At 45.6% G+C, this 27431-nt stretch overlaps 1 protein-coding gene across 1 annotated transcript in view; it reads left to right on the plus strand.

The window, feature by feature from the left end:
- Positions 1-1298: 1298 nt before the first annotated feature.
- The window catches only part of TMEM9B (TMEM9 domain family member B), a 221269-nt gene continuing 195136 nt past the window's right edge, over positions 1299-27431 (plus strand). Inside the window, exon 1 of the mRNA XM_069223653.1 lies at positions 1299-1521. Coding sequence (XP_069079754.1) covers positions 1405-1521 — 117 coding nt within the window. The 5' untranslated portion in view covers positions 1299-1404. The remainder of the gene's footprint in view (positions 1522-27431) is intronic.

Here is a 27431-nt window from a genome sequence, read left to right on the forward strand (position 1 = left end):
GCTGTGCGTGATGAGCATTGTAGCAACAGCTCGAAAAGGAGAAAACACTGAGAAGAGACGAACAAGCCAAATAACAAGCCACAGGCAATCGAATAATTGTTAAACTCGAGAGGCTACTTATCTGACACCGAAGCGGTGAAGAAAGAGGCCAACCGAAGGCGGCAAGAGATATTTATACATGGAGACAGAACCAGCGTTGGTTGGACTGTGGTTACCATGGGAAAGTTGTCTCATGGGTGCTGTAGTTTTTTATGCACTTGTTGAACTTTGAACTTGCTGTTGTAATAAAGAGTGAAGAAAGATAAGCATAATCCCAGCCTCCGGTCCAGACAGAGAATTGACCATTGATCGTGTTTTGAAGATGGCTCTGCCCTCACGGTTCAAAATGTTAGTGGGTGAAGTTGCAGCACTGCTCCAAGGTACCTGAATCTAAACGTCCTCGTGTGTTCTGATTTTAAAAGCAATTTATTTAATCCAGTAAAAGCTATTTAATTAATATTTACAAAACTGTAGTTCTGTTACAATTAGGGTTGGCCCCTTTGCAAGAGAATAATACCGGCCACTTATTGTCTAAAGAGGCTACAAAGGCTGGGACGTGATACAAAATAGTACTTTACATAGAAACGTATGCATTAATTTGTGACATAACTTTTTTTTCTTTTACTTAAATCATTAGTCATGGATCACTAGCGCAGCACCAGCACACATTTAAAAGTAATTTCTGTTTATATTTGTTGTACACATAAAGGCTAAAATTGCCGGCTTTTGGTGATTTTACATATTTTTGTATTCACCGGAACAGCAAAACCCGGTGGTGCCGGTAGAAATTTGGCTAAGCCTAAATCCTAGTTACATTATATAGAACTTTTAACGTTCAGTAACCCACATCCAATATGCCCGATAATGTACCTGCCGTTGCAGCCACAAGGCAGAGCAGCATTCCACGGGACCTCAATAGCTTAGGAGCATTAGTAATGCGAACGCTGCGGCCATGTTGAAATGTCACTTTACTAGTTTCTACTTGGAGCACCTGGCAGTCGAATATTTTCAGGATAATATACAAATATAGGATGCGCTTCACTTAATATTTATACTTGTACTATAGTAAGCTTTTATACTTGCGACAAAATAATTTGTCAAAATGTGAATCTATCAATGAGCCCGGAGATAAGTGGAATAAATGAGCTTTGTAATTAACAGCACCAATTCGGTCTGCGTTGTGGATGACACGTTTCGCGTGTCGAAAAGCGGGTGATTATTTTCGCGTCAGACTGTGTTTCCGGGGGACGCCTTTACGGATGGACGTACACACAGGAAAACAGGAAGCGATCAGGACGTGGACCCTCAGCTGTTTTACGCTTCACATGAGCGAACCCTAGGTTACCTAATCTGCCTGGTCCTTGGATGCGTGTTTTCCTCCAAAACATCGGTAGAATGCAATTCCCGAGTGGGACATCTCTGCCGGTCGTATCAGGCCTGCTCTGCCTCCTGCTGGTGGTGTTGCCAGCGTGCGAGTCAAAGGTGAGGCGCTTTAACCGCCGCATTGCCTGGGTGGTATCCAGTGTTGGAAACAGAAGAGATTTACTCAGAGGACCACCAATTTGTGGGTATTGGTGTTTCACCAGAAAGAGCGCAGAGCCACGGGGAGATGTTCAATTACAGTGATCCCGTCTATTATTATTCACTAACTGAACCCTCAATAATCAGAGTGGGTATAGATATAGTAAAGCTATTTTGTTCCAATTCGTCACAAATATACTGCATTTTAAGTAATTTGGGGGTTAATGCACACGATGTAGAAATGTATCATACAGGGTATTATAATGGTAAGATAATTCAGGAGGTAATGCACTTTTTTGGGAGATATATACGTGTTCTATGGTCATAGGCAGTGCCACTGAAATTATACGTCAGGGTTGGACCAAATTATGCGGCATGGCTGATTATATTATGCACCAAGAAAAGTTTAATTATGTAGCACATTTTGTAATAGTATTACATTATTATTATTTTGTAATAGTAATAGCACTGTGCTGCAAGACACATTGTTCACAATTCATTGTATTATGATCCACCCACAGCATACCATTAGTGGTTTTTGTTGTCACTCTCTGTTGCAGTGCTTCAGTTGCTTAGCTCCCGTAGGCTTCTCTTCCTTTTTAGGGTTGAGCTCGTGAATGCATGTGCTAGCAAGACTCTGCTGTGTTCAGTAAGGGTCTTCTGCCGCTCACCATTTGTTGGTTTGCGTGGCACTCTACTTTACAGCCTCATAATTCGTCAAGGCACACCTGGCATAATTTCCATTCCTCTATGTGGAGCAGGGATCAAGCTCTAATTGATTAAACTTAATTAGTGCCCGTCCTCTGATCCCGATGTGATAGAGCTGCTGTTTGTTATTTTAAACTTCTAGTGCCCCACAAACAGAAGGCTTGTTCCTGGCAAAAATGTGCCCCAGCAGGACAAACAACATTACAGAGTTTTATTTTTTAAAGCTATCTTTTTTATTTTGCCAAGTCATCTTTTCTCAGTTTCCATGCATGTTTTCTTTTGTTTTTGTTCACGGGCACTGTCGTCAAAAGATGACAGTTAACTTGTTCCAAATTTGCGAGACCTATTGCATTGCAAATGCTTGTTTGTGTTGATTCCTCCCTGGAGCATGGGCTAAGTACATTTTGTTCGTTCTCGTCTTTTTTCAACACGCTATTTTCTTTAAAAAAAAAAATTGTAAGCCTTTTAGTATTATTCCTGGGCAGGCAACGCGCTTTCCTATTTTTAACACACCCGTACAGTTTCTTATTTATGTTGTTTTCACCCTACGTGCCATCTCTACTGACACTTTATTTGCTTATCCCGGCAACTGTACTGCTCTTTGCCACTCAACACCATGCCACTCCATGCCTCACTACTCTATGCCACTCTGCTGCACCCCACTCTATGCCACTCCACTCTAGTTGTAATCTGTTCCATCAAGCGGTCGAAGTGAATTCAAAAAAGTATGGGAACTATGATGCTGTATGCAATGGGGGCAGAGTCAATGAGTGTGGTGCAGGATCAAAGGTGTGGCTGAAAAAATAAAATATTCTCCTACATGTAGCTACATATATCATAACTCACGGATTGAATAAAAACTAAGTTAATCAGTGATATCTGCACTATTGTGTGTTATGAAACCTCTATTAGTTAATGCACTGAGAGATCAATGTTTAACCAGAAAGCTACAGAATGAAATCTTGGGTGGTGCATTGGACCATTGTGGCTTGTGTGTTAGTGCTGCGAGGGCCCAGCCTGTGACAGAAAGCACTGAGTAAGTCATTATGTTAAACTTTCATTGCACACACTATAAGGCAGACTGCTACCAAATGTGCAAAAGGCTTCTGATAAAACAGTACTTCCACAGTATAGTTTTTAATAATACCTAGACTGTGGTTAATGATTTAGTTTTATTTAACTGTTCTAGAAAGCACATACTGCACAGCTCACCTGGTAACTCCCTTGCACTACCAATCGAAAAGAGTGTGATCTGATCAATTACACCAGTATCTGCTCCTAAGCCGCCTTTACATTTGCAGATCAACCAGTTATGCTCATTTTCACACCCTGGCGAGAAGGCCTGTTTATTGTTAAGCTTCCTGCCCCTCCCTCGGTCTCACAGCACAGGATACTTTCTGGATTAAACTTAATCTGAAGCATTTGTGCGATCGCAGTTTACCGTCCCACGGTGGTTGTCTTTTATTTAGAAGTAGGGGAAAGTTTTTTCATAAATTAAAATGTTCCTGCCCACTTTGGCCACTGGTTCCACCCAACTCTACTCACCTCTATGCCACTCTGTTCCCATCTACTCCACCCTCTGTCACTCCAACAGTGCCTCTCTGCGCCACTCTAGTCTGCACTACTCTACTCAGTTCTACTTTACACCAATGCACTCTACGCCACTCCACTCTACTGCACGTCACTCCATGCTAATCTACGCTGTGCCACTCTACTCTGCGCCGGTCCACTCCACTCAGTGACACTCGGTGGCACTCTGCAACACTCTTTTCTATGCCACGCTTCTTTACACCATTCTTGTACGCCACTCCACTCTATTCTACTTTACGCCATTCAGCTGTACATCACTCCGTTCTACTCTGCATCACTCTGTCGCTCTACACCAATTTGCTCTGTCCCTCAATGCCACTACAGTCTGATACTCTACAGTACTCCACTCTGCACCACTCTCCTCCACGCTACTTTACTCTACACCACACTACTAACTTATAACCATGCTGCTGTTCAGCATGGCTAAAAGAAATGGACAAAGCTAATAGCCAGCGCTCACATAGGCGAGACCTATTGGTTGCTAATGCTTGCTGCTCATGGTAACACTGTCTGAGAAAAGATTTCACTTTATTAGTACTAGTTTTATACTTAAATAAAGGAAAAAAGCAACTGAGAGATGACCAGACACCCCTTGCAAATAGTCTTCCAGTATGCAGGAACATGTGTTAACTAAGTTTTTTAGTATCACTTGATCCGTTCGAGGTAGATTAGATATTTTTTTTTTTGTGTGAAATCTGTACATTATGCAGCAGATGATGGTTTATGTGGCAGGTTTACAACTGTGCAGAAAACACTGTGGATGCAGAGTCACATAATTCCACTGTCCCTTATTATAGGTAAATCGTCATTAAACACCACAAAGAGCCATTGTCCATTGCAGAGAAAAAGCATAATTTGCTGGTCACTGATTTGAATTTTATGTAAGAAATGTCAGTTGGTTAATGTTCTTTTCCCAGAGATCCTTATTTTGACTATTATTCAAGAATTACAATTGGGATTCAGGGCTCAAAAAATCTACTCTGGCTGTAGCGAGTTTTATTTTATGAGGTCAAGCTATTTTTAGATTCCACTGGAGTGGACAAAGAACAGAAATTCTGTTCAGTCAGAAACTGAATAAGCAGTTAAGATGCCTTTAAATCTTATTCTTGTCACATTTGCTCTGTGTTCAGAGACAGAGGTCAAAAGTCAGTTTGTCTTTCTGCAATGCAAATATGTTTCCTTGTGACTGTAGAGTTCCAGGGTTTTGTAAAGTGAAGTGACCTTTGTGAAATGAAATACTTTTGGTATCCGGTTTTCCCTAACACACAGCATTTATATAACTAATTCAACTTTACAAACATTCCAAAATATATTTCAGTAGCTGTGAAAGACCATTTTTTGTACTTCTGTGTGATGAAAACAATATTTTAATCGGATGAAAAAAAAGTCAACACTTTACTTGGTGATGTGCAAATAATAAATGTTTTCTGAAACCCAATTTTCACAATTTATTGTTAATAGTACAGTATCAGAAAAGCTGTAAGTTAGTCGCAAGGTTTTTGGGCATTTCTTGGAAATTTACTGTCTGTAAATGACAGTGCGCTACCACATCATGCTTTAGTAATATATATATGAAAAGAGAGCGTTTAATCATAAACTGGGAAACACCCTTGCCCTGATGGCAAAGGTATTAGTAAATAAGAGGCAAGTCATGCATGCATAATGTGTACCCTAAATGTGGGCTAGATTTATTATACCTGGAGCAAAGGTTTAGTGTATTTAATCAAACAAAAGAGGATTTTTCAGAAAAATACTGGAAAATACAGTATTTGCCTAGGATTACACAATTTGAGATCCGTTTCCGGGTCAAGTACATTTCAGTTAGGTCGAGTAGTTTATTCAGGCTACTCGACGTGCAGGTCTGGTAACATATTTTTATGATTTTTCCAGGCTTGGGATTGCTAAAAAAGATATTTCCAGGGTTTGGAAGGAAATACCACCTCCCTCAGTGGAGGGATAGGCCTGGGCCATGGACTTTTGCATGGGATTTGCACAAACCCATCTGCAAGGCAAGGGGTTACCCAAAAAAATATTACAAAGTGTGGATGGGATTGGCAGAGGCGAAGAGAATTTACCTTGAGCCATGTCTGGCTAGGCCATGGACACTGAACAATGGGGAAGGAATCCCAAAGAACCAGAGGGGATCATAAAGGTATTAGACAGCATGAGGAGGGATAGGAGGGGAGCATGAGCTGAGTATAATGTGCATACTATTCCTGTTATAGTGCTTTACGCTGTAATGTTGTCACCAATAACTGCTGTCATGTTTTCTGCTATTTGCTTTGTGTATGGAGCTTCAATGCCTTATTGTAACTGTAAAGTTACAATTCAATAAAAAGGTTATACAAAAAAAAATACAATTGGGTAAAATGGCTAAGTACATTACGCACTCATCTGCTTTTAACATCCAATTCGTAATTCTTTCAGGGTTTAGTTCAGTATTTTGCTATTTAAAGTTTATGAAATGCATTCACTTGATAGTAATAAATACTTAGTGAGTGTGGAAAACGTTCTTTGTATTGTGTTCTGTGTAATTGATTTAGTGTAAGTACACACACATATGTAGCTGACATTGCTACAAAACATACTTTAGACTGAGAGCACAAGTAAAAAAAAAAACAAAAAAAAGTTACATTCTCTTGTTATCTTTAGGAAATTGATGTGACACCTGAGTGTACATACCATTGTGTGCTGTAGGCAGGGTTCCCACTGGCTTTTCCTTTCGACCTGCAAGCTTTTCCCTGCATGGCACTCAATTCAAACATAAATAGTTGGTACATCATGAGCTATTTACTGTTGGGCTGCACCTTCCCACAGACTGCAGCTTCACATGGATAAGCAAATTAAATGTGCAAAGCCTCTGCAGCGCAGCATCCAGGGCACATTTTTGACAGTTCGCTAGTACTGGCATGTTTGCTGGTTCCAGCTCAGGAATGGTTCCCTGGGACAGGATTGTCCCTGGGGCCTGGTGGGGCCTGGTGCCTGACAGGATTTCCATCATTAGTGATATCTGCCTGTTAGATATTAATGCAGATGGCTAATACAAAAGAGCTTGGGCCCTGCAGAGCCAATAACACAAACATCAGTTAACAAGTGCTGGTGAACTATCAGACCACTTTTTTCACTTCTGGGGCCACCCCACATGTAACAGAATGCAGCCAAAAGAACGTTAATTATACAACAGCATCCATGAGCAGCCAGGGTGAAAGACCACCTGTTTTGCACACAGCCCCCCCCAAAGTGGAACTATAACCAGCGCAACATGCAGTAGGCTGCTCAGTACCCAGAAATGGACAGTGCATGACACCAATGGTAATGAGCTGATCAATAACACCCCATCAACTACTTGCCCAGTTAACTATACCCGTACCGATGTTCAGAAAATTATCATCAACTCACAGTCTGGCTGGGTGCCAGGAGGGTGTGTGGCCAAGATGGCGACCAAGACAGGTGCCTGAATCGCAGGCTCCGTCCCGGACCCGAGAAATCATCCTGTTCGGCGTCCTCATTAGACCCAAATGAACAAGGGCACAATGCCGAGCCCCTTCGGACGCGGTGAGGGACCGCGATGGAGTGGAGGTATTTCCACGGTCGTCCGCAGCGATAAAGGCCTAACATCCGACCAAGACCGGGGCCTCGATTTGTGGAGGAGCCGGGGCCCGGCAGGAAGCCGCGCCCACCGGGGCGTCACAGAAAACAACAGCGAGACCGCGGCGAAAAGAACACGTCCCCGCAGCCACAAAGATTTGAAAAAAGGGACGATTGGCTGCAACTGGAATTCCATAGGACACTGGGGGCCTGCGTAAAACCGCAGCCCTTCGGACTGTGGGGAACGCGCGGCGAGGGGCCGTAAGCCAGTAAACCACTGAAAAACCCAGCTGCGGACCATCACCAGGGCCTCGGGTGCTGGGGAGCACTGGAATCATCACAGGAGGTCCCGGGCCTCTCTAGAACCGAGGCGGCGGCGCTGAGCGCTACAACACAGTAAGTGATTACTGGGGCAACTGTCGGCACCACCACAGGCTATATAGCCTTTTCCTCGACCTGTGTCCCTCCTCCTCACCTCCCCCCCCCTCGCCGTCACTGGACTATACAACGGAGCGGCGGGGGATGGCGGAAGAGGGCCCAGACGACCCCCATTGAACTCCCAGGGGGCAGTGAAGCAATATTAAAATTCAGAAACGTGGGGGACAACGCCACCTTCTGAACACCGGGGCAGGAATCAAAGGCAACCACGGTGGATCGTGTGCACCGGAGCAGCCCCCTGCGCTGCGCGGGACCCGGTATCCGAATGGGATTCAGGGACCAGAGAAAGAAAAGTGACTGAGACTTGGAGCAGGGGGGCCAGAGAAACAAGTGGACGGGATAATGTCCACCACCGGGGAAGAAAGAGTAATGGTTTGGTGAATCAGCACTTGGTGAACTTTAATGTCTGCAGAGGGGTTGCCCTCCCCTTCCCTGTGAGCATACTGCGACCCCAGTAAAACAGAGCAAGGGAGCCCGGTCTGAGAGACCTCACACTGGGCTGCAGGGTCAACCTCACAGTGGGAGAATTTGCTAACAGCCGCACACACTAGCACATTGGCAAACCAGCAGAAGGGGCTGAGGGCACAGTAGACATGGCTGGCAAATCTAAGTCAGTAAAGGCGCAAGATAGATCAGCACCAGTGGAAGCACCGGGAGAACAGCAAATAATGCCTAGTTTACAATCCCTGGGAGAAACCTTACAAGCCCACTCAACATAATTTCAGAAAATTCTACAGGCGATTATGGACACCAAATCCTCACTAGAAAATAGAATCGACACAGTATCCCGGGACCTCAATTTACTGAGGGTGGATTATCGTAATTTAGCGGAAAGTGTTGGGACCACAGAGAACACGCTAAATGAGCTAAGCCCTATGGTAACAGAAAACCAAAAACAAATCGAACGTCTGGATGCTGAAGTGAAAGTGCTGTGGCGCTGTGCGGAGGAGGCAGAGAGTACGTCCCGACGCAACAACGTTCGCTTCTTGGGGTTCCCCGAAAGATCAGAGGGGCAAAACTCCGAACTATTTTTGGAGCAATGGTTGATTAAAGAGGTACTACAAGGCACCCCCACAAAGTTCTTCTCGGTAGAGAGGGCGCACAGAGTCCCTGGAAAGCAGCCGGCGCCGGGACCGCAGCCCAGACCGCTAATAGCAAGGTTTTTAAATTTTAGGGACAGGGACGCAATTCTGCAATACTTTCGCAGTAAGGGCCCTCTACAATATGAGGGCTCATCAGTCACGGCATACCCATACTACACTCAGGAGATACAAAGACAGCGTAACTCATACATGAAAGTCAAACAACGGCTCTGAGAATGTGATATTTAATATGTCCTGATGTTTCCCGCTAAGCTGAGAGTTATTACTGAAGAACGAATACATGTATTTGCGTCCCCAGAAGACGCATGGACGTGGCTACACGCCAAAGGATTAGCAAAGCCACTGGAGGGTCCAAGAGAGGAAGAAACTTGGCTCATCACTTCATCAAAGAGGAGACCCAGGAAGCGGTCGAAGGCCCAACCTACAGTAACACAAGCGGCAGCGGAGAGAGCTAAGGTGCTGAAGGAAGCGTCACTTCACACACAGAACTCCTTTGGTGTGCTGCAGACTGCTGCAGATGATCGCATGGACAAGGATTCCGCCAGCTCCGACTCCACGGTGTTGGAAGCCCTTAGGGGGCCGAAGTTCACCCCTAGATCCGCAGATTCACTATGACAGTTGACTGCTAAACCGAAGGAACTGTTTATCGCCCTAATCATTCCAAATAAGATGATTATAACAGACTGTATCCTTGGGGCACACAATCTTTGCCTAGATAAGAAGGGAGAGCCGGCAACATGAGGGCGCCAAATAAGTAATATGTTTTTAAACCAAGGGTGAGGGCCCATGGTAAGAGCCACCACCAGGGACCGCCATGTACCTCCAGAAGACATCTATATGGATACAGGTTTTTATTGCTGTGAGTGTGTTGACAACAGGGTTGTCATGGACGATGTTGAAAACAATGCAAGTACAACATAGTTATCGGGAGGTGGGAAAGTTTTCATGTTAGTTTAAAGGGCCTTCGTATAATATACAATATTTTGCTACAGCTGTCACACACCAACGAGCAGTGGGGAAGGAAAGCGCCACCATGGGCCGAAACAATACTATGGGTTGCAGTGCATACCTGACCCCCACATAACAAATCATGGTGCAATGTATAACTCACGGTATGCATGAATACAGCATAATCATGTGGAACGTACGGGGGATGGTGGCACAGGGTAAGAAATATCGTGTTTATGCTCGCCTCAAACGACTGGGAATTCACATTGCCATCCTACAAGAAACACACCTACTGGAGTCCGACCTGAAAGCACCTAGGGGGCAATGGGGCGGAAAGATTATAGGCACATCATATTCGGCTTATGCAAGAGGGGTCCTGGTGTGGATTGCGCAAGGGTGCCATATGTCCAACACGCACACAAAATAGATCAAGATGGCCGGTACTTGGTAACAGAGGGGAAGCTAGATGATAGACAGTTTACGATAATCGGGATATATGCCCCAAATAGTGCATTATCAGAATTCCTGTGAACTTTAACGCTGGCTCTTCTGATTAATCCGGAAGCACCAGCTATCTGGGGAGGGGATTTTAACTACACACCGGATATGGAATTGGACAGATCAGTCCCATATCACAGAAATTAAAGGCTGCGCGTGTTAAATATGATGAAGCAGATTTAAGACTTCATAGACACAATCACAATTATCACATGATGCGATTACAAACTGAAGGAGACAGATCGGGGAGACTGTTGGCATGGCTCCTTCGTGAGGACAGTCATACGCCTGGCTGATGGAACCATAGCCACCAGCCAGGAAGAAATCAACAAGGCATTTGAGAACTACTATACCGGTTTATACAGGGGGCAGACAGAATGCACGGACCGACAATTAGGCTCCTTCACGGGAGGAACGCTATTAGTGAAATTAACACAATTAGATAAGGAGATCTTGGATGCCCCTATACAAATGGATGAGGTGGAGGTAGTCACGGGACAGATATCCAGAAATAAAGCACCAGGAATAGATGGCCTACCAATAGAGTACCACACCACCTACTCTAAGCACCTAAAACAACATCTTCTGGCGGCGTTTGAGGAAGCATGGTCCAACAAGATACTCCCACCTACACAAAGATAAGCATTTATAGTGGTCCTACCCAAACAGGGACGGGACCCTACAGACGTTAAATCATATAGACCACTCTCGCTTTTGAATCTGGACTGTAAAATCCTAGGTAAGATACTAGCAAATAGGCTCGCCCCCATTATACAGACCCTAATACATGAAGACCAGAACTGCTTTATCCCTAAACGCAACACATTTCTATATATCCGCAGATTGCTAAGCATAATGGGAGATACTCTGACAGAGGAATATGAAAGTGTATCAATGTCATTAGACATAGAGAAAGCGTTCGACACACTGGGGTGGGACTATCTGTTTATCACTATGTGATAAATGGGATTTGGACCCAACTATATACGCTGGGTGCAGACATTATATGCGGAACCCCGGGCTAGAGTGAAAACAGGCAACATCATCTCAAATAGTTTTCCAATAGGCAGGGGCACCAGGCAGGGACGCCCGCTATCTCCCCTATTATTTGCTATAGCTATGGAACCATTAGCCACTAAATTACGGGCGATGGTGGAGAAGTGGAGGGTGCGTGGTGGAGGAACTCGCCACATTGTGTCATTATATGCAGATGATGCACTGATATACGTGCGAAAAGGTAGCGCAGTGATGCCCCTAGTGATATCCATGTTGGAAGACTATGGGAGAATATCGGGCCTAGTGGTGAACTGGGATAAGTCTTGTGTATTCCCATTTGCAAAATGGCCCACGGAAATCAGGGGAATGCACCGATGGGCCAGCTGAAGTGATGCTTTGATACATTTAAGTACTTGGGTGTTCACATTTACCACAAGACAGAGGATCTCCGGGATGGTAATTTGGGAAGAGCACTGAAATCCATGAAGGGATCCCTACACTTTTGGTGCTCGCTACCGCTATCTCCGTTGGGCAGAGTGGCGGTGGTGAACATGCTGTTGCTGCCCAGAAAGAATGAAGGGAAGAGAAAAAATATCGAAAGAATGAACACCTGATGAAGAAAAAAAAGAGAAGAACGAAACAAGAAAAGAAATAACCAAATTTTTGCGAGTTTGAAAGGGGAGGTAGCAAGAGGAAGAAGAAAAAAAAAAGGGAGAGGAGTAGAAATAGTTGAAAGAAAGAGCACAGCTTAACATGTGGATTTTAAGAGCTGGAAAGAGAAAAGTGGGGAGAAAGAAAACCTTGAGAGTAAACAGAGTAAAGAACGGAGTGAGATAGGTGAAACAGATCCTCTCAAATTAAGATGGCAGCTAAGAATTGATTTAATTGGCTTCCCTATGTTCTCAAACAGGTCAGAGTGTCAGGGGGCACTTCAGAACAGCAGGAGGTGCTTTAGCAGAATTGTTTTTGAACCCCCAATACAGCAATATTGGGGCTCTTCAGATCAGTATTGGGGGCTGTGTCCTGTCCCAGTGCTGGAATAAAAGAAAGGCAGTGGGTGAGGAATGAGAAACGGGGCAATGTGTAATTCCTGGTACTGGAATAATGGGACGCTGAAGGTTAAGGTTGAGGTGTACTGACAGAGTTGTATGTCAGCTGCTTTACTGGAATAGTAACGGGCACACAAGCTCAGAAGTGAGGTATGTTAATGGAGCTATGTGACATGCCTGTGTTGCTGAGTGTTCGCCTGGAGGTGCCCTGGTGAAGCTAAGAGTGGGGCCCAGTGTGGGAGTGGCATTGCTCTGAACCACAGAAGCCAGGAGTACTGAAGGGTGTGTGTGCGAGCCTTATCACTGTGAAGAAATTTGCACTGAATGTTAGAATTAATGGATTCTGGCGGAGCTGTGGTGATTCCTATCAACAGTGGTGTTGCATATTAGACTTGCGGTGCTCTGGCTGACTGTGTTTTGCTCTTTTGGGTCCACTATTGGCTTGGCAGTGGGACTGAATATTAGAATTGAGCTGCTGTAATGGAAATGTTTGTAGGTGGGATCCCAGTATAGGAAAGGAAGTGACTTCGCCATGGTAGAACTGAGGAGCACTGAAGGAGTTGCGCCCGAGTGAAGAACCGGGAAAGGCAGGCTCACCTCTCCCAGCGGTGGAGGGGACACCCTAGGCCTTCAGGGTCTCTTACCAGCAAAGAACACAACAGGCGGAGTCACGACTGATGAGGAAGAGAAAAGTTTTATTAGTAAAACAGATAATAGCTCGAGCTGAGCACAGTGTCCCAGGACAGTCTGAATGACTTTCCTACGGAGGCTGGCTGCTTCATTCTGCAGCGTACAATCTTATATAGTTAAGCTGCCCCCCTTCAGCCAGGAAGCCACCCCTCCATATCTGGCGAACACAAAATCTTCAAACAGTTCTCCTTTTAACCCGAGAGCATCCTGCTGACGTACATACATTTGATTAGTCTTTCCTGCTTGTACTCCCACTGTCTCGGGAGTATCCTGCTAATACACGGCAAAGTGACAGTTCATTTGTCAAATGTCAGTCTTATCACAGTTGGTTTGATAATTTACGAGGATATCCCTTGCAGGAGGCCCCTGGAATGCGGTGGGAAGAGGTACAGTTCTGTTCGTGCACAATGATAAGAAGGATACAGCTGTGGCTCGGTATCCTGAAAGTCAGCTTGGTTAGATAAGTGGAGAGGCCCAGAGGAGGAAATGGTTTTACACAAAAACTGAGTTCACAGGGAAGTCAACTTACACAGTTTAAATGAAGAGTCAGCTTTGTCGAGCACATGGCAATATTAATGGAATACGCAAAAATAAAGTCTGAGGCAAATACATCTCGGATTATTATTTAACACGAGGTCCCAGTACTAGAACATCAGAGGGTACTGACTTCAGGAACTGAGGTGCTCTGGCAGACAGCGTGCGTGGGGTTCCTGGCACGGCTGATGGCTTGGAGTGTATGAACTGCGGTGCATTGATGGAGCTGCACCCGGGATCCCAGTACTGGAGCAGCAGAGCGTACTGGCTGCAAAAACTGAGGTGCTGTGGCTGACAGCATGTGTGGGGTTCCTTGCACTGGCACGGCTGACGGCTTGGAGTGTGTGAACTGTGGTGCACTGATGGAGCTGCGCCTGGGGTCACAGTAATGGAGCAGCAGAATGTACTGACTGCAAGAACTGAGGTGATCTGGCAGATAAGGTGTTTGGAGTTCTGGCACAGTTGAGGGCTTGCAGTGTGTGAACTGCGGTACACTGATGGAGCTGCGAGTGAGATCCCAGTATGGGGCAGAAGTGGGCACTGTCTCTAAGGATCCTGGTAGAGCTGAGTGCCTATGCTATAAGCAATTACATACACCCTTACTCTCAGCACACAGGCAGGCACACTTGGTAAAGAAAATCCAGGCCAAGGAAGGGCGGGAGTCAGGCAGCGGAGAGAGGGTGCATATAGCCCACAAATACCAAATGTGACCAAGATCACAGCCTGATTTATAGCATTGTTTACAGCTAGCTCAGAAGAAGAATGCTTTGCAAATTAAAAGGGAAGCTTCCCTGGATAGGAGCAGGAAACAAAGTTTAAAGGAAAAAATAAAAAAAAGTCCCCCGAAGACCAGATAAACAGGACAAAGCTTAATTATACAGTAGTTGATCTCTGCTCCCTCACAGAACAAGGCGCCACAAAGAGGCATGACTGACCACTAGCAAGCAAGGATTTTTAAATGACACTGAAACTAACCAATGAAATAGCTGGAAGCCCACAGAAGAACTACTCTTATAAGTATACAAGAGGTCGTACGCTTACACTCGACCTAAAAAACATGTTTTTGGCCCCAGGCTATGGGGCAAGGGTATTTCTACCCTGTCCTCTTGTCTTTTTTTAATGTTTTTTTCTTAGGACCCCTGCTGAGTCAGAGTCCCAAGATGGCTACCAGCACTTCTTGGTTAAAGTGCTGGCTGCCAATCCGATCTCACCGTGAGATCTTTCAGAGCTGCTGACCCTCCGTGTTCCTAGATATCATAAATCTTTTTTCTTTAAGAACTACTGATCGGATTTACACCGGATCACAAAAGAGATCTATCTGGACCAAGTTCTAGCTTTTTGCAGCATTTGACACAGTCTCCCATGCCACCCTCATCTAACACCTATATGACTTTGGAATCCAAGGACATGATCTGTTAGTTCCTGATTGGACATACTCGGTCAGTTAGCCTGGCACTGTGCTCCTCAGATGCCTGAGACCTCATCTGTGGAGTTCTGCAAGGATTCCCTGTAAGCCCAACCCTCTTCAGTACATGATACCCCTTGCCATCATCATCATTATCCACTGTCACAGTAGCCGTGTCCTTTCCTACGGTGATGGCACACAACTCATTCTCTCACTCAAAGACAAGACACTCAGTACCTGGATCTAGTTCAATGCCTGTATGACTGAAATCACCCATTGAATGAAGACCAATTATCTAAAGCTGAATACAGACAAGACCGATCTTTGGGAAAGAGCACATCACTGTGAGACTCCAGTTGGTGGCCAACAGATCTAGGACTGACACCCACGGTACGTACCTAGGGATCATCATCAGCAGCATCCAACTCAACATGACCGTCCAAATCAATGCCGTCACCGCCTAATGCTTCCATACCCTGAGGATAGTGAGGAAGATTTTCAAATGGCTCCCAATCTGCACCTGCAGAACATTTACGCGTGCCCTGGTCACAAGCAAGCTGGACTATGGAACACTCTATGCTCGATTAAGATCAACAGAAGACTCGCCAGAAGGCTGCATACCATTCAGAACTTGGTGGCCAGAATCACTCTCAACCTCCTACGTCGCACTTGCTCCACACCTGAAACCGCTCCACTATCTCCCATTTCACAAACGAGCACAATTTAAACTCCTCACTCACACTTTCAAGGCACCGAATAACACTTGCCCAGCATACCTCAACAATCTCATCTGCTTTCACAGACCTTCCAAACACCTCCACTCGTGCAGACTCCTCCTTGCACAGAACTCATGTATATGAAAACCAGTTCTGGTGATCAGGCCTTTTTCTACATCGCTCGCAAAGCATGGAACAACCTGCTGCTACACATAAGAGCCTTCTCCTCACTTCTTGAATTCCGCAAGAAGCTGAAGACCTGTTTTTTTTTAATAGTCCCAGTAGGTCCTAGGCATGTCTGGACTCTCACGCGCTTATCACCAGGATACCCTCCAGGCTGACGTGCTCTACACATCTGCATAATGTATCATACAGAACCAAGGGCCTGATTTAGAACTCGGTAAACTGATTACTCTGCCACAATGTGACGGTTATCCTGTCAGCCAAAATGTAAACCCAATATATTCTGTGGGATTTCGATTTTGGTGGATGGAATATCCATCATTGTTGTGACGGAATAACCTGTTCACCAAGTTCCTAATCAGGCCTCAAGTTTTTTGGTGGGTTAAAGTGTTCTATATCTGCAATGAAGCATACATATTCTATTAACCCTTTCGGTGCTAGGCCTTTCAACTGCCCCCACCCCAAGTCCTGAGCCCTTTTTAGGCTATTTGGGGTAGTTCGGCTTAGAGCTCCATAACCCTTTGTCTGAGAAAAGAGCCAAAATAGACCACAATTGTAAGTATTTCTTTTTTTCATTTAAAATTTTTAAAATAAAAAATAGGGAAAATGTGTTCCAGATAAGTGTCTGGCTTTTTCCCTAAAATGTCATCCATGAACAGTGTACTAAAGCCACCATCTTCCCTGGTTTCAGGAACATGCAGAGCTTAATAATAAAAAACAAAACAAATTTTGTACAACAGTTTTGGCATTTTTCTGAGAGGTAGTCTATTTTCCCTATTTTTTTGTGCCCTCAACCTACTTCCAGTTTGTGGTGAAAACCCGTGTGAAGCCCATGGGCGATCCTGAAAAGGCTATATATTTCTGAAAAATAGACAAAATTCCAAATTCAGCAAGGGGCCATATGTGTAGATCCTTCAAGGTTTTCCCAAGTAAAATAACAGTTGAAACAAAGAAATATTGAAAATGAGTAGGAAAAAATGTCCATTTGTGACATTTTTATCTGTAACTTTTTGTCACAATGGCTGAATGACAAAAGCAATATAGTGTTACATCTGCTAGACCCTTCTGGTTGTGGGAATATATAGGATTTGTAGGTTCTCCAATAATCCAAGCTACCCAGAGCAAACAACTGAGCTGCACCACACACAACTTTTTCTTTGAGTCTCCATTATGGACCAGTTCTTATAGCGAAACAGGCAGAGTGAAAAATGTCTATCAAGGAAACTTATGTATTTCTGAAACGGCCACAAGATGTAGAGTTTAGGAGCAGTCGTTATTTCTACATCTCTGTATCTGTAGGTACTGTACTAGCGTATGATTTGGAGGGTATTTTTCAAAATGTCATCTTTTTTTTTAATAGATTGGTTTACATTTGAAAGGCACACAGGCACTGAAATCCAATTGTTAATAACAAATATTCTACTATTCTATGCTCCTACAAGTCTCCTGATAAAAATGGTGACTCTATTTTGTGGGTAGACCTAGTGCCCGAGACAGGAAACGGCCCAAAACGCAACTTGAAATCAACTCATATTTCCAATGAAAACTGACCCTCTTTTTCTTATGTGGATTTTTTTGTTGAATCTTTTTATTGCATTTATGACATAAACAAAAATGCATACAACTGAGATACTTATAAGAGATAGGAGTAGAGTGGGAAAAGAGAATAGATAGTAGAGGGGTATGAAGATTATACTTTGTTTGATAAATGGCCGCGGGTCTGATGTTTGGTGATCCGATGTAGGGGGTAAGGCTACCGCGGGCGCATAAGAAGCGAACCGGGTGTAAGGTATTAAATTCGAGCAGGGTATGTTTGTCATAGGAGGGATGTACCTTTGTAGATATAGCTTCGCAGCTGTATATCTAGGATGTGTGTTTATATACTTATCAACTGTGTTCAAGTTAAGTTTCAGATCTAAGTAGTTGCACATGAAAAATATGTCGTTTGTGATGTCTCGGATCAGTGTTGTTCCAGTAGGCTAGGGAGGTCGTGTATCATCTTTTTCCTATAATTGATCTGCAAAGGAGTCCTATATATCGGCACGCTTGACTACCACTCCTATGTCGCGTAATGTATGCAATACCTGTGTTTCTGCATTGACCCAACGCTGTACGTCAGTTATCCAGTGGCGGGAGTCTGGGGCACTATGTGATTTCCACTGCGTGGCGATAAGTCGTTTGAGGATTACAAATGCTAGATCTGCGCATCTGTGTTTTTGTTTATCTTTGCTACGTCTCTGTCGGATACCCAATAGGCAGGACTCAGGGGTAGGTGCTAGGGGTATTCCCAGCCATGTCGCAGTTTGTTGTGTGATGTCTTGCCATACGCGGAGTAGTGGTGGGCAGTTCCAGGTCATGTGTACGAAATCAGCTTCCGTATTACCACATCTTGGACAATCAGGACTAGCTTGGGGGTACATACGGTGGATACGGTGTGGAGTCGGGTATGTCTGGTGTAGGTAGTTGAGCTGGGTATATCTGAAACGTGCGTTGCGCGATACCTCGCGTGTGGATGTGAGGGCCACGGACCATGTGGGTGCTGTGAATTGTGTGTGTAGTGCTTTTTCCCATTTGTTCTTGGCTTGTGATTGTACTTCTTCTGGGTTAGCTCGCAGCGCGTTGTGGATCCATGAGATTCGTGTTGGTGTACCGGTGTCTAATAGCAATTCGTGCAGAATAGGTGATGATTGTGGTTCCCTGCTACCGTGTCCCCATGCGTTACGTATTAAAGATTGTAGTGCGCCGTACATAATAAAACCGCCCTGTCCCAGAGTGTACGTCGTCGCAAGTATCTCATAGGGGATAAATTGGCCCTCTGCAAATAATTCTCCCACTAATCGGAGGCCTTTGGTGGCCCAATCGGTTAGACACAAACGGCCATGTAGTCTATGCACACCTGGGATGGTGTAATGGGGTCTTAGGCGAGTATGGTGGATTTCCAGGTCCCCTATTCACATAGCGCCGCCACACCCTTTCAGCCACTTTTAACAGGATATTACTGTGCCACGGGAGGGACACACGCCCTATGAGCCATTCCAGTGTGTTTAAACCACCCAGTTGTGTGCTCACAGTGTGGGTTTCTGAATGAGTAGGGTCTTGTAGCCAAATTAGGATCCAGTTCAAATTGTGGTACACCCATCCCGCCTCTGTCCAGTGGTAGACAGATCTTAGCCAATGCCACACGTCTACGTCCGGTGCTCCAAATCAAATCTATCAACAGCTTGTTCAGCTGTGCGAAGAAAGTGCTAGGAAGCCATAATGGTAGGCCAGCAAAAAAATATAGTAGTCGAGGGAGTATAATCATTTTGATTAATGCCACTCTACCCACAGGCGATAGTGGTAGTGCACACCAAAAGGGCAACAGTCCTTTTATTGATCTAATCGTCCGGTCTAAGTTGCCCTCCTTAAGGTCAGATTCGTCATGATATATGTGCACTCCTAGATATTTGAAAGTGCTATAAGTCCATTGTAAGTTATGCTCGGTGAGTATGTGGGTCTGTGTGTCGGGTAATCGGCGCATGGGGAATAGACATGATTTAGCCCAGTTAACGCGTAGGCCGGATATGTCTCCAAATGAGTTCAATAATTGTAGCAGGTTTGGTAGGGATTCGGAGTGGTTACGTAAGTATATTAATGCATCGTCTGCGTATAAGGAGACTATGCGGTGTTCCATGCCGTCCGGTATGCCCCATCTTGTGGCTTCATTACGCAATTTAGCCGCAAGGGGTTCTATGGCTAGTGCGAACAAAAGTGGTGATAGGGGGCATCCCTGTCGTGTGCCTCTACCGAACTAGAATTTTTCCGAAGTGATGGTGCCCGTTTTTACTCTTGCTATGGGGTCTGAATATAGGATAGATATCCAGCGTGTGAACACTTTACCAAATCCTATTAAGAGTTGCCATCAATTATGGCCATCCCAGTGTGTCAAAAGCTTTTTCGACATCTAGTGAGACCGCAACTCTGGAGTAGTCTGTATCAGGAGTTTCGGCTATCAAGCGCAATAGGTTCCTGATGTTGATAGAGGTGCTGCGTCCCGGTATGAATCCGGATTGATCTGGGTGTACCAGGGAGGAGATTATTGGGAGAAGTCGGTTTGACAGTACCTTACCTAATATTTTACAGTCCGTGTTTAAAAGTGATAGGGGTTGGTAAGAGCGTATGTCTAGTGGGTCGCGGCCCTTTTTATGAAGGACTACAATTGTTGCTTCACGTTGTGAATCTGAGAGACGACCTGTTTCATATGCCTCCTGTTACATAGTCAGATATGGAGTGAGCGTTTGTGATGAGAAAGTCTGGTAGTAGTCGATCGGTAGTCCGTCTCCCCCTGGGGCTTTATTGTGGGCTAGCTGTTGCAGTGCTTGCTTTATTTTGTCACTTTCGATGGGTTTGTCTAGCTCTAGTGCTTGTGCAGTCGTTAGATGATTTACGTGGGAGGTCCTGAAAAAGTCTTCTAATTGTGGTGCGAGTGGAGGAGGTTCTGCCTGATATAACCTTGCATAATACTGCTTAAATGCGTCGTTTATTTCTGATTGTGTATTCACTATCACACCAGTATCTAGGCGGATGGCGTTTATAGGAGTATGCCGCTGAGTCCCTTTCGCTAACCAGGCCAGCATGTGTCTTGATCTATCGCCCTCGGCGTGTAGTCGCGCCGTGTGGTGTCGATAGTCGAATTTTCGTAGACGGGTTTCAATGTCGCCCCATTGCTTTTTGAGTGTGATCGTGTTATTGTTAGCAGTACTATTTAAGGCCGCATCACATTCCGCCTTACGTAATTTCTCCTCGGTGTCATGTAGCTCTGAGAGTAGAGTACGTCGAATACCTCCTGCAGCCCCGATGCACATGCCCCTAACTACCACCTTGTGTACGTCCCACTCGATTGCGCGTGTTGTGGCTGTTCGACTATTAATTGGGAAATATGACTTTATGGTATCAGCTAGTTCTTCCCGGAATGGCGGGTAGCACACAAGGTGGGTTGTAAGCGCCAAGTAGGTATTCGTGATGGCTGAGTGCCCCATCTCAGTGTAACGATTAGGGGACAGTGATCTGATAGGGTTTTGGCCAGATAGTTGGCGCTATGTATTGAGTGTGTTAACATTGCCGAGCATAATAGTAAATCAATCCGTGTGTGGAGGTTGTGTACCGGTGAATAAAAGGAGTATTCTCTATAAATGGGATGAAGACTTCTCCATGCATCATGTAGCCTCCGTTCTATTATCCAGGACCTTAGCATCTCAGATACCCGCCTACTAGGGGCGCTTATCATTGGCGGGTGCGATCTGTCCATAGAGATGTCCAGTACGCTGTTAAAGTCTCCTCCCCAGATAATTGGTATGGACGGGTCTTGTGAGATCTGTGCGGACGTGGCCCTCAGGAATTCCCCTTGTCCCGAATTTGGGGCATATATACCAGCTATGGTTAGCTGTCTACCATCCAACTCTCCAGTGAGGCAGACATATCTGCCATCTGTGTCTATATATGTGTCTTGGACCGCTTATGGGACCCCTAAAGTGATCCAGATCAGTACTCCCTTGGCATATTTGGATATTTTAGTTCCATAGACAGTGCCCGACCAGCTCTTATTAATTTCCTTTAATTCTTGTGTGGTGGCATGGGTCTCCTGTAGTATAGCTATATGCACCTTGTGGCGTCTGAGATATGTATGTACTCTGCGTCTTTTAGTAGGATTAGCCAGGCCCCTTATGTTCCAGGTTACAATGTTGTATGTCATTGAAGCATTTTGTGTACGTATCGTAAGCGGTGCGCATTGTTAAGTAGGATTCGCTGCGTCCCCTCACCCATCGCCCCCCCCGAATCGGACCAACCCTCGAGTGTGGCGTGACTAGTACATACCTTGAGGAGTTAGGAGTGAGAGGAGTATAGAAGAAAAGAGGAAAAGTGTGGATAACCAGGCACAACAGGTGCAAGAGTGGCTACGAGCCGATTCGTGTCCATACGGGAACCCATCTGGGTTAGGGAGCTGCTGTAGTATATGGTCCAAGGTGGCTGCGAGAACCGGACCATTCGGATGTCGTCTTCTCCCATTCAGGCACGCATAGGCCGGAGAGCACGCAGGCCGCGGGCACATAGTGTTTATGACTTCCGGAGTAGGTTGATCGCTGCATCTGTGTGTTACCTTTTAGAGGTCGTCTGCGGTGCGTGGCGTGACCACCGGTCCCAAGATTAGTGGGGATGCGGGTAGGCTTTGTGGGGTCCCCATCGAGTCCGAGTCCGTGGTGCAATATTCGTGGTTGTGCTGTGTTCGAATGTTCGAGAACCTGTTAATGTCCTTTAGTGCTTGAGCTTGCCAGTCCGCTGCTTGTTTTTCAGTAGGACGTGATCCGGTTCTGGGTTTCAATTTCCTTTTCTTAAGCTTTTTTTGTGTTAGCCATTCCTTTTGCTCTGTGTGTTCATCTGTGGGGTCTGCTAAGCCCTTGGTGTGTATCCAAGTCCATACACCTTCTGGGGACGGGAAGACGTGAGTTTTGTCACCATCTACTACGCGTAGTCTAGCAGGGTACATGAGGGAGTATGGAAAGTTCTTGTCGCGTAGTACCTGTTTTGCTTTAGTAAAAGTGGCATGTCTGCTCTGGACCTCCGCTGTATAGTCCGGGTAGGCCGTGACTTATGCGTTTTCAGTTTCAACGGGTCCCAGCGCACGAAAGCCCTTTAGGATTTGATCTCTGTCAAACAGCCTGGCTATTAGTGGGCGAGGGGGGGCCCCTGGGCGTGCGGGACCGCCCGGGATCCGGTGTGCCCGCTCCACCGTTAGGAAAGGGGAGGCCTCCTGTTTCAGTATGTGATCTTTTAGCCAGCTCTCTAGAAATAACTCTGCGTTAGGGAGCTCGATTCGCTCCGGGAATCCCATGAGTCTAATGTTATTTCGGCGTGAGCGGCCTTCCACTTCCTCCACGCCTCTTTGGAGCTGTATTATCTCAGATTCCTGCTGTTGTATTCGGTTTTTCATGTCCTCTATATTTGGTTGAGATGTTTCTAGAGTTGATTCGACGGTGGTTACTCTATCCGCTAACTTCCGGTGTTCAGTGCGTAGTATAGTGACTTCCACTGCCATTGCATATATCTTTCCTTCCAGGGATGTTTTAGTTTCTAATATTGCCTGCAGTACCTTGTCGATTTGTAACGAGTGAGCAGCTAGCGTTTCAGTCACTTTGTGCAGTGGATCTGAGCTCTCCATAGTTGACGGGTCCCCAAGTCTGGTCTCTGATTGGCCCCTCGGCGGCTTCGGTTTCACCATAGTGGCACCTGTTCTGAGCTCACTTCGTATTGCGTTGTAGTTGAGGTGGCCAGTTTATGCGGTTACGACATTTGTTATGCCTTGATTACGAGGTTCTTTATATACGATTAGGTGAAATTTGTAGTGTGCCCATCGGTGGGAGCTTGATGCGTTCTGCAAGAGGTATGCGCCGGGTATGTGCAGTTGATGATTACGTGCTGCAGCGCCTGTGTCTGTGCGTTTTATGCTAGGAGAAAATCGGCTTTGCTCCTTGCAAGAGAGATGTGCCTGATATTTGCAGTTGGCGATTGCGCGCTGCAGCGCCCGTATCTGTGCGTTTTATGTTAGGAAAAGAGAAAGAGAAAAAACAGCATTGCTCCCAGGCTGTACGCAAAGCTAGGAAATGTCACTGAATCCAATTTCGTTGGTGGGTGTGGTGGTTAACTCACATAGTGCTTGACTTCTGGGCCCCCCCAAGTCACTCCTTCGAAAGGGCACAACGTAGTTTGAGTTCCCCTCTGAACTCCGATGTATGTTTCATGTAAGAAATGGCTAGCGCTCCTCGTTTTTTGCTGGGCTCCGTACCTCCCCATCGGCCGGGTCTCTCTTCAGCACGCAAGCGTCCGGTGTAATTGAGCAGCAGTTCCCAAAAAGTTCGGTCTTCATCTGTTCCGCGCCACGGCCCCTTCCTCGACCGTAGCTGGATCGCAATCGGGCCGCTCCGCCATGCGCGCGATCAGGCCCAGTTGTCCGTCCGGCGTCTTAAGCTGCCCGTCAGATTGGGCGCCTATGGCATGCGCCCCCACAATGGTCAACTCCTGCAAGAGTGTATCCGCAGCTCTCCGCCGTCCCTGCCCGCCGCATTGGCATCCCTCCGTACCTGCGCGCAGGGTACAGCCGCTGCGACCGCCGGACCGCTTGGCTCCGCGCTGGGTGCGCGTCCGCGTCTCGTCTCCGTCCGGGCCCCGGGCGAACCGCTGCGTCGGACGGGTCAGGTTTCCGGGGTCTCGGGATATTATTAAGCATAAAGCATGCGGGTCCGGGGGTTTTTAACGCCTGGGGACAGAGGGATTACAGGATAATTGTAGGCCGCGTGCGGAGCTCTGATTCAAGTGACCGCACTCGCCGCCATCTTGGCCACGCCCCCTTTTTCTTATGTGGTTAGCTCTAGATTTTGGACCCTACCTCAGCAAGAACCTAGAGAAACCTAGCCAACTTGTACATTTTGAAAACTGGACACCAAGGGGCATCCAGGATGGCGTGACTTGCGCGGCTACCATTAGATTTGTTTTACCCGCAATGCATAGCAAACCTCCAACTTTACCTGAAATCACATATTTTCCTTACATTTCTGTGATGGAAAATTCCAGAATAGCAGGAATCCACAAAACTCCTATCACCAAGTATTGCCCCACCTGTTCCAATAAAAACGCTGCCCCACTAGTGTGGCTGGGCCTAGTGCTGCAGCAATGGGCGCAGAAAGACTGTTGACCCCCTTCACTTTGGATGGTGGGCATAACCATCCCATTGTGGTGGGCAGCCCCCAGCCCTCTTCTTTTAAAAAAAATAATATTTCCTGGTGTCTAGTGAGCTTTCTGCCCTCCAGGGGCAGATCTAGGGTAATAACTTCATCTGGCCCCAGGGAGGGCAGAAAGACTGCCAATTTTTTTTGGGCGGGGGTGAGGGCATCGGCATGCCCGTTCTGGGCAGCCCCAACCCCAAGACGTTTCTGAGAAAAAAAAACCTGGTGCCTAGTGTGCTTTCTTCTCCCTCCTCCCTGCCCCCCCCCCCCCCCAACCCCCCCCCCCCTCCCAGGGACAGAAATACTTTAGCCCCATTTATTGTCGGTGGAGGGATGGCCATGCCCATTGTGGCAGCCCTCAGCCCGCGTTGATAAAAAAAAAATATATATATATATATATATCTCCCTGGTGTCTAGTGGGATTTTTGCCCCCGGGCCAGATTGGTGGTAAAAACATCCATCTACCCCCCAAGGGGGGTTTAGGGGGGCAGAAAGACTGCCCATTTATTAAAAAGGGGTGGGTATACTGGCATGCCCATTCTGGGCAGCTCAAACCACTAAATAGTCTGAAAAAGGTAGTCCCTGGTGCCTAGTGTAGAAAGACTGAATTAACCCCAAAAAATTAAGGGAGGAGCAAAAGCCCTTGCCTAAGGCGCCGCTCACCCCTCCCTGGTGTCTAGTTGTGGATTCCTGCTTGAGGATCGCCCTTCTGTGGCGATCCCCAAGCAGGAATCCACTAGGGATGGGTACCCTTGGAAAGGAGAGATTCTCCCCTTTACAGTGATAACTCTCTTATCTGGATCAATGCTAGGGGGGCAGGGATAGCCACACGAGCACCGATGCAGAGAAAGTGAAATGAGCTGATTGGCTCATTTAACTTTTTTTCCAGTAAAATGATGTCAGCGTGCCGCACACGCTGATTGTCATTTCCCTGAAAACCAGAAACTATTCCCCAGCTCCCGATGCTGCTTTTTGGCAGAAGGAAATCCCTCTGATGCCCACATCAGAAGGATTTCCTGTGCCATGTGTGTGGATGGCCGGGAGCTGTCTGATGCACACGAGCACAGTGTCTTTGGATGGCTCCTGGCCGTCCCACATCCCAAACAGATTCAAATTATTTACAATTGTTACTTTATTATTATTAGTTATTGCTTTACCTTTACATTTTTTATTGCAAGCATGTGGCCTCCACTTTTTTGCGGCAGCCTGTATTTTTTCCCATTATATTTTATGGGATATCGATTTTGAAGGATGGGATTTCCGGCACCTTTGTGATGGGGTAAGCTTTCCACTAAGTTCAAAGTCAGTGTCCAAGTTTTTTTGTGGTGTGTATTAAAACTAAAAATAATTTCTATACCTGCCAGGAAGCATACATATTCTATTAAAATGATATACAAAGGTTATTTTATTATTTATTTCTTTATCTACAAAACTTTTTATTGCAGTCCTGTGGCCTCCACACTTGTGCCGCAGCCTGTATTTTTCAGTTTTCTTTTTGTGGCACATGCTTGCAATAAAAAAACAAAAAAAAACATCACAAGGCGCCTTGAAAATAAAGTGGTGCCTTACTCCATTGAAACAAATTTGTAGTCACAACAGCTCAAGAAAATCATAATATAAAGTTAGTGGCAAAGTTTGTAACTATCCACAATATGCCATCTCCTTTATGAATGATGCATGACATTAGTGCTCAAGCTTGCAAAGGTCAGATCTATTGTCTTTGACAATGCCCCTATTTAACTAGTAGGTGCAATTTGGTATTGTTGTACTTGTGTGCCTCCTCCACAATTTGGGGACCTGGCATGGAGAATGGTATTGATTTTCTTTGAAAATGTGAAGTAAATTGTGTGAAAGGGTAGCTGTTTATATTAAACTGCTCAAATATTTTTTGTGCGGAATGGCAAAATTAAAAAATACCCTCTGTTTCCACCTTTCCCTCAGTTAGTCTCTCTCTTCCTCAACAATTTGGTCACTTGATTTTGAGAAAAAGTCTGGGAATGGCTTGGTGTTTGATGACTTATTTATTAAGAAGAAAACAGCTGTGCCTCTTCTAAACTGATGTCTTACACTGTTTGAGTGCTTAATTTTGGTGCCATAATTCCTATTAATTTACCCCATTCCCCCAAGCCACAGCAACACTTTATATAGTATTTATGTTTAATTTCTAAAGTTGACTGAAGCACTGAAAACACCCAGACATATAGTTACATGAGAATGTGAAGTGTAATGCTGTTTAGATCTGACGCATGACTCCGACTAATTTATACCCTTATCATCAGAACTTTACTATGAGTACTAAATACACTCTTCTCATTAAAAGCCTACCAATTCCATGGGCACCCCTAGCCGTTCCTCCTTTGATTTCTCACTCCAGTGGCAGCTACCGTGTTACAAGTCAGTAACACTTATGTTTGCTCTTACCAGGCCACTGCCCTTATTAGTTTCCTAAGTTCTAAAAACCTGTGAGTGTTTCTGGAAGACTTGTTTTCCAGCACTTTGTAGCTCTCTGACAAGGGGTTTGGTTAAGGTTGAATGTTTGCAGATAATACCTTATGCCATTATGTTTAAAGCATAGATTAAATCTAGGTCACTTTGACGCCTTACACCCTCTCTCTTCCAAGGAAGAAGCACCTTTGAGTTTCAAGGCCACAGTATTTGTTAAGAGACAT

Source organism: Pleurodeles waltl, chromosome 3_1 (assembly GCF_031143425.1).
Source record: "Pleurodeles waltl isolate 20211129_DDA chromosome 3_1, aPleWal1.hap1.20221129, whole genome shotgun sequence".
Taxonomy (NCBI): domain Eukaryota; kingdom Metazoa; phylum Chordata; class Amphibia; order Caudata; family Salamandridae; genus Pleurodeles; species Pleurodeles waltl.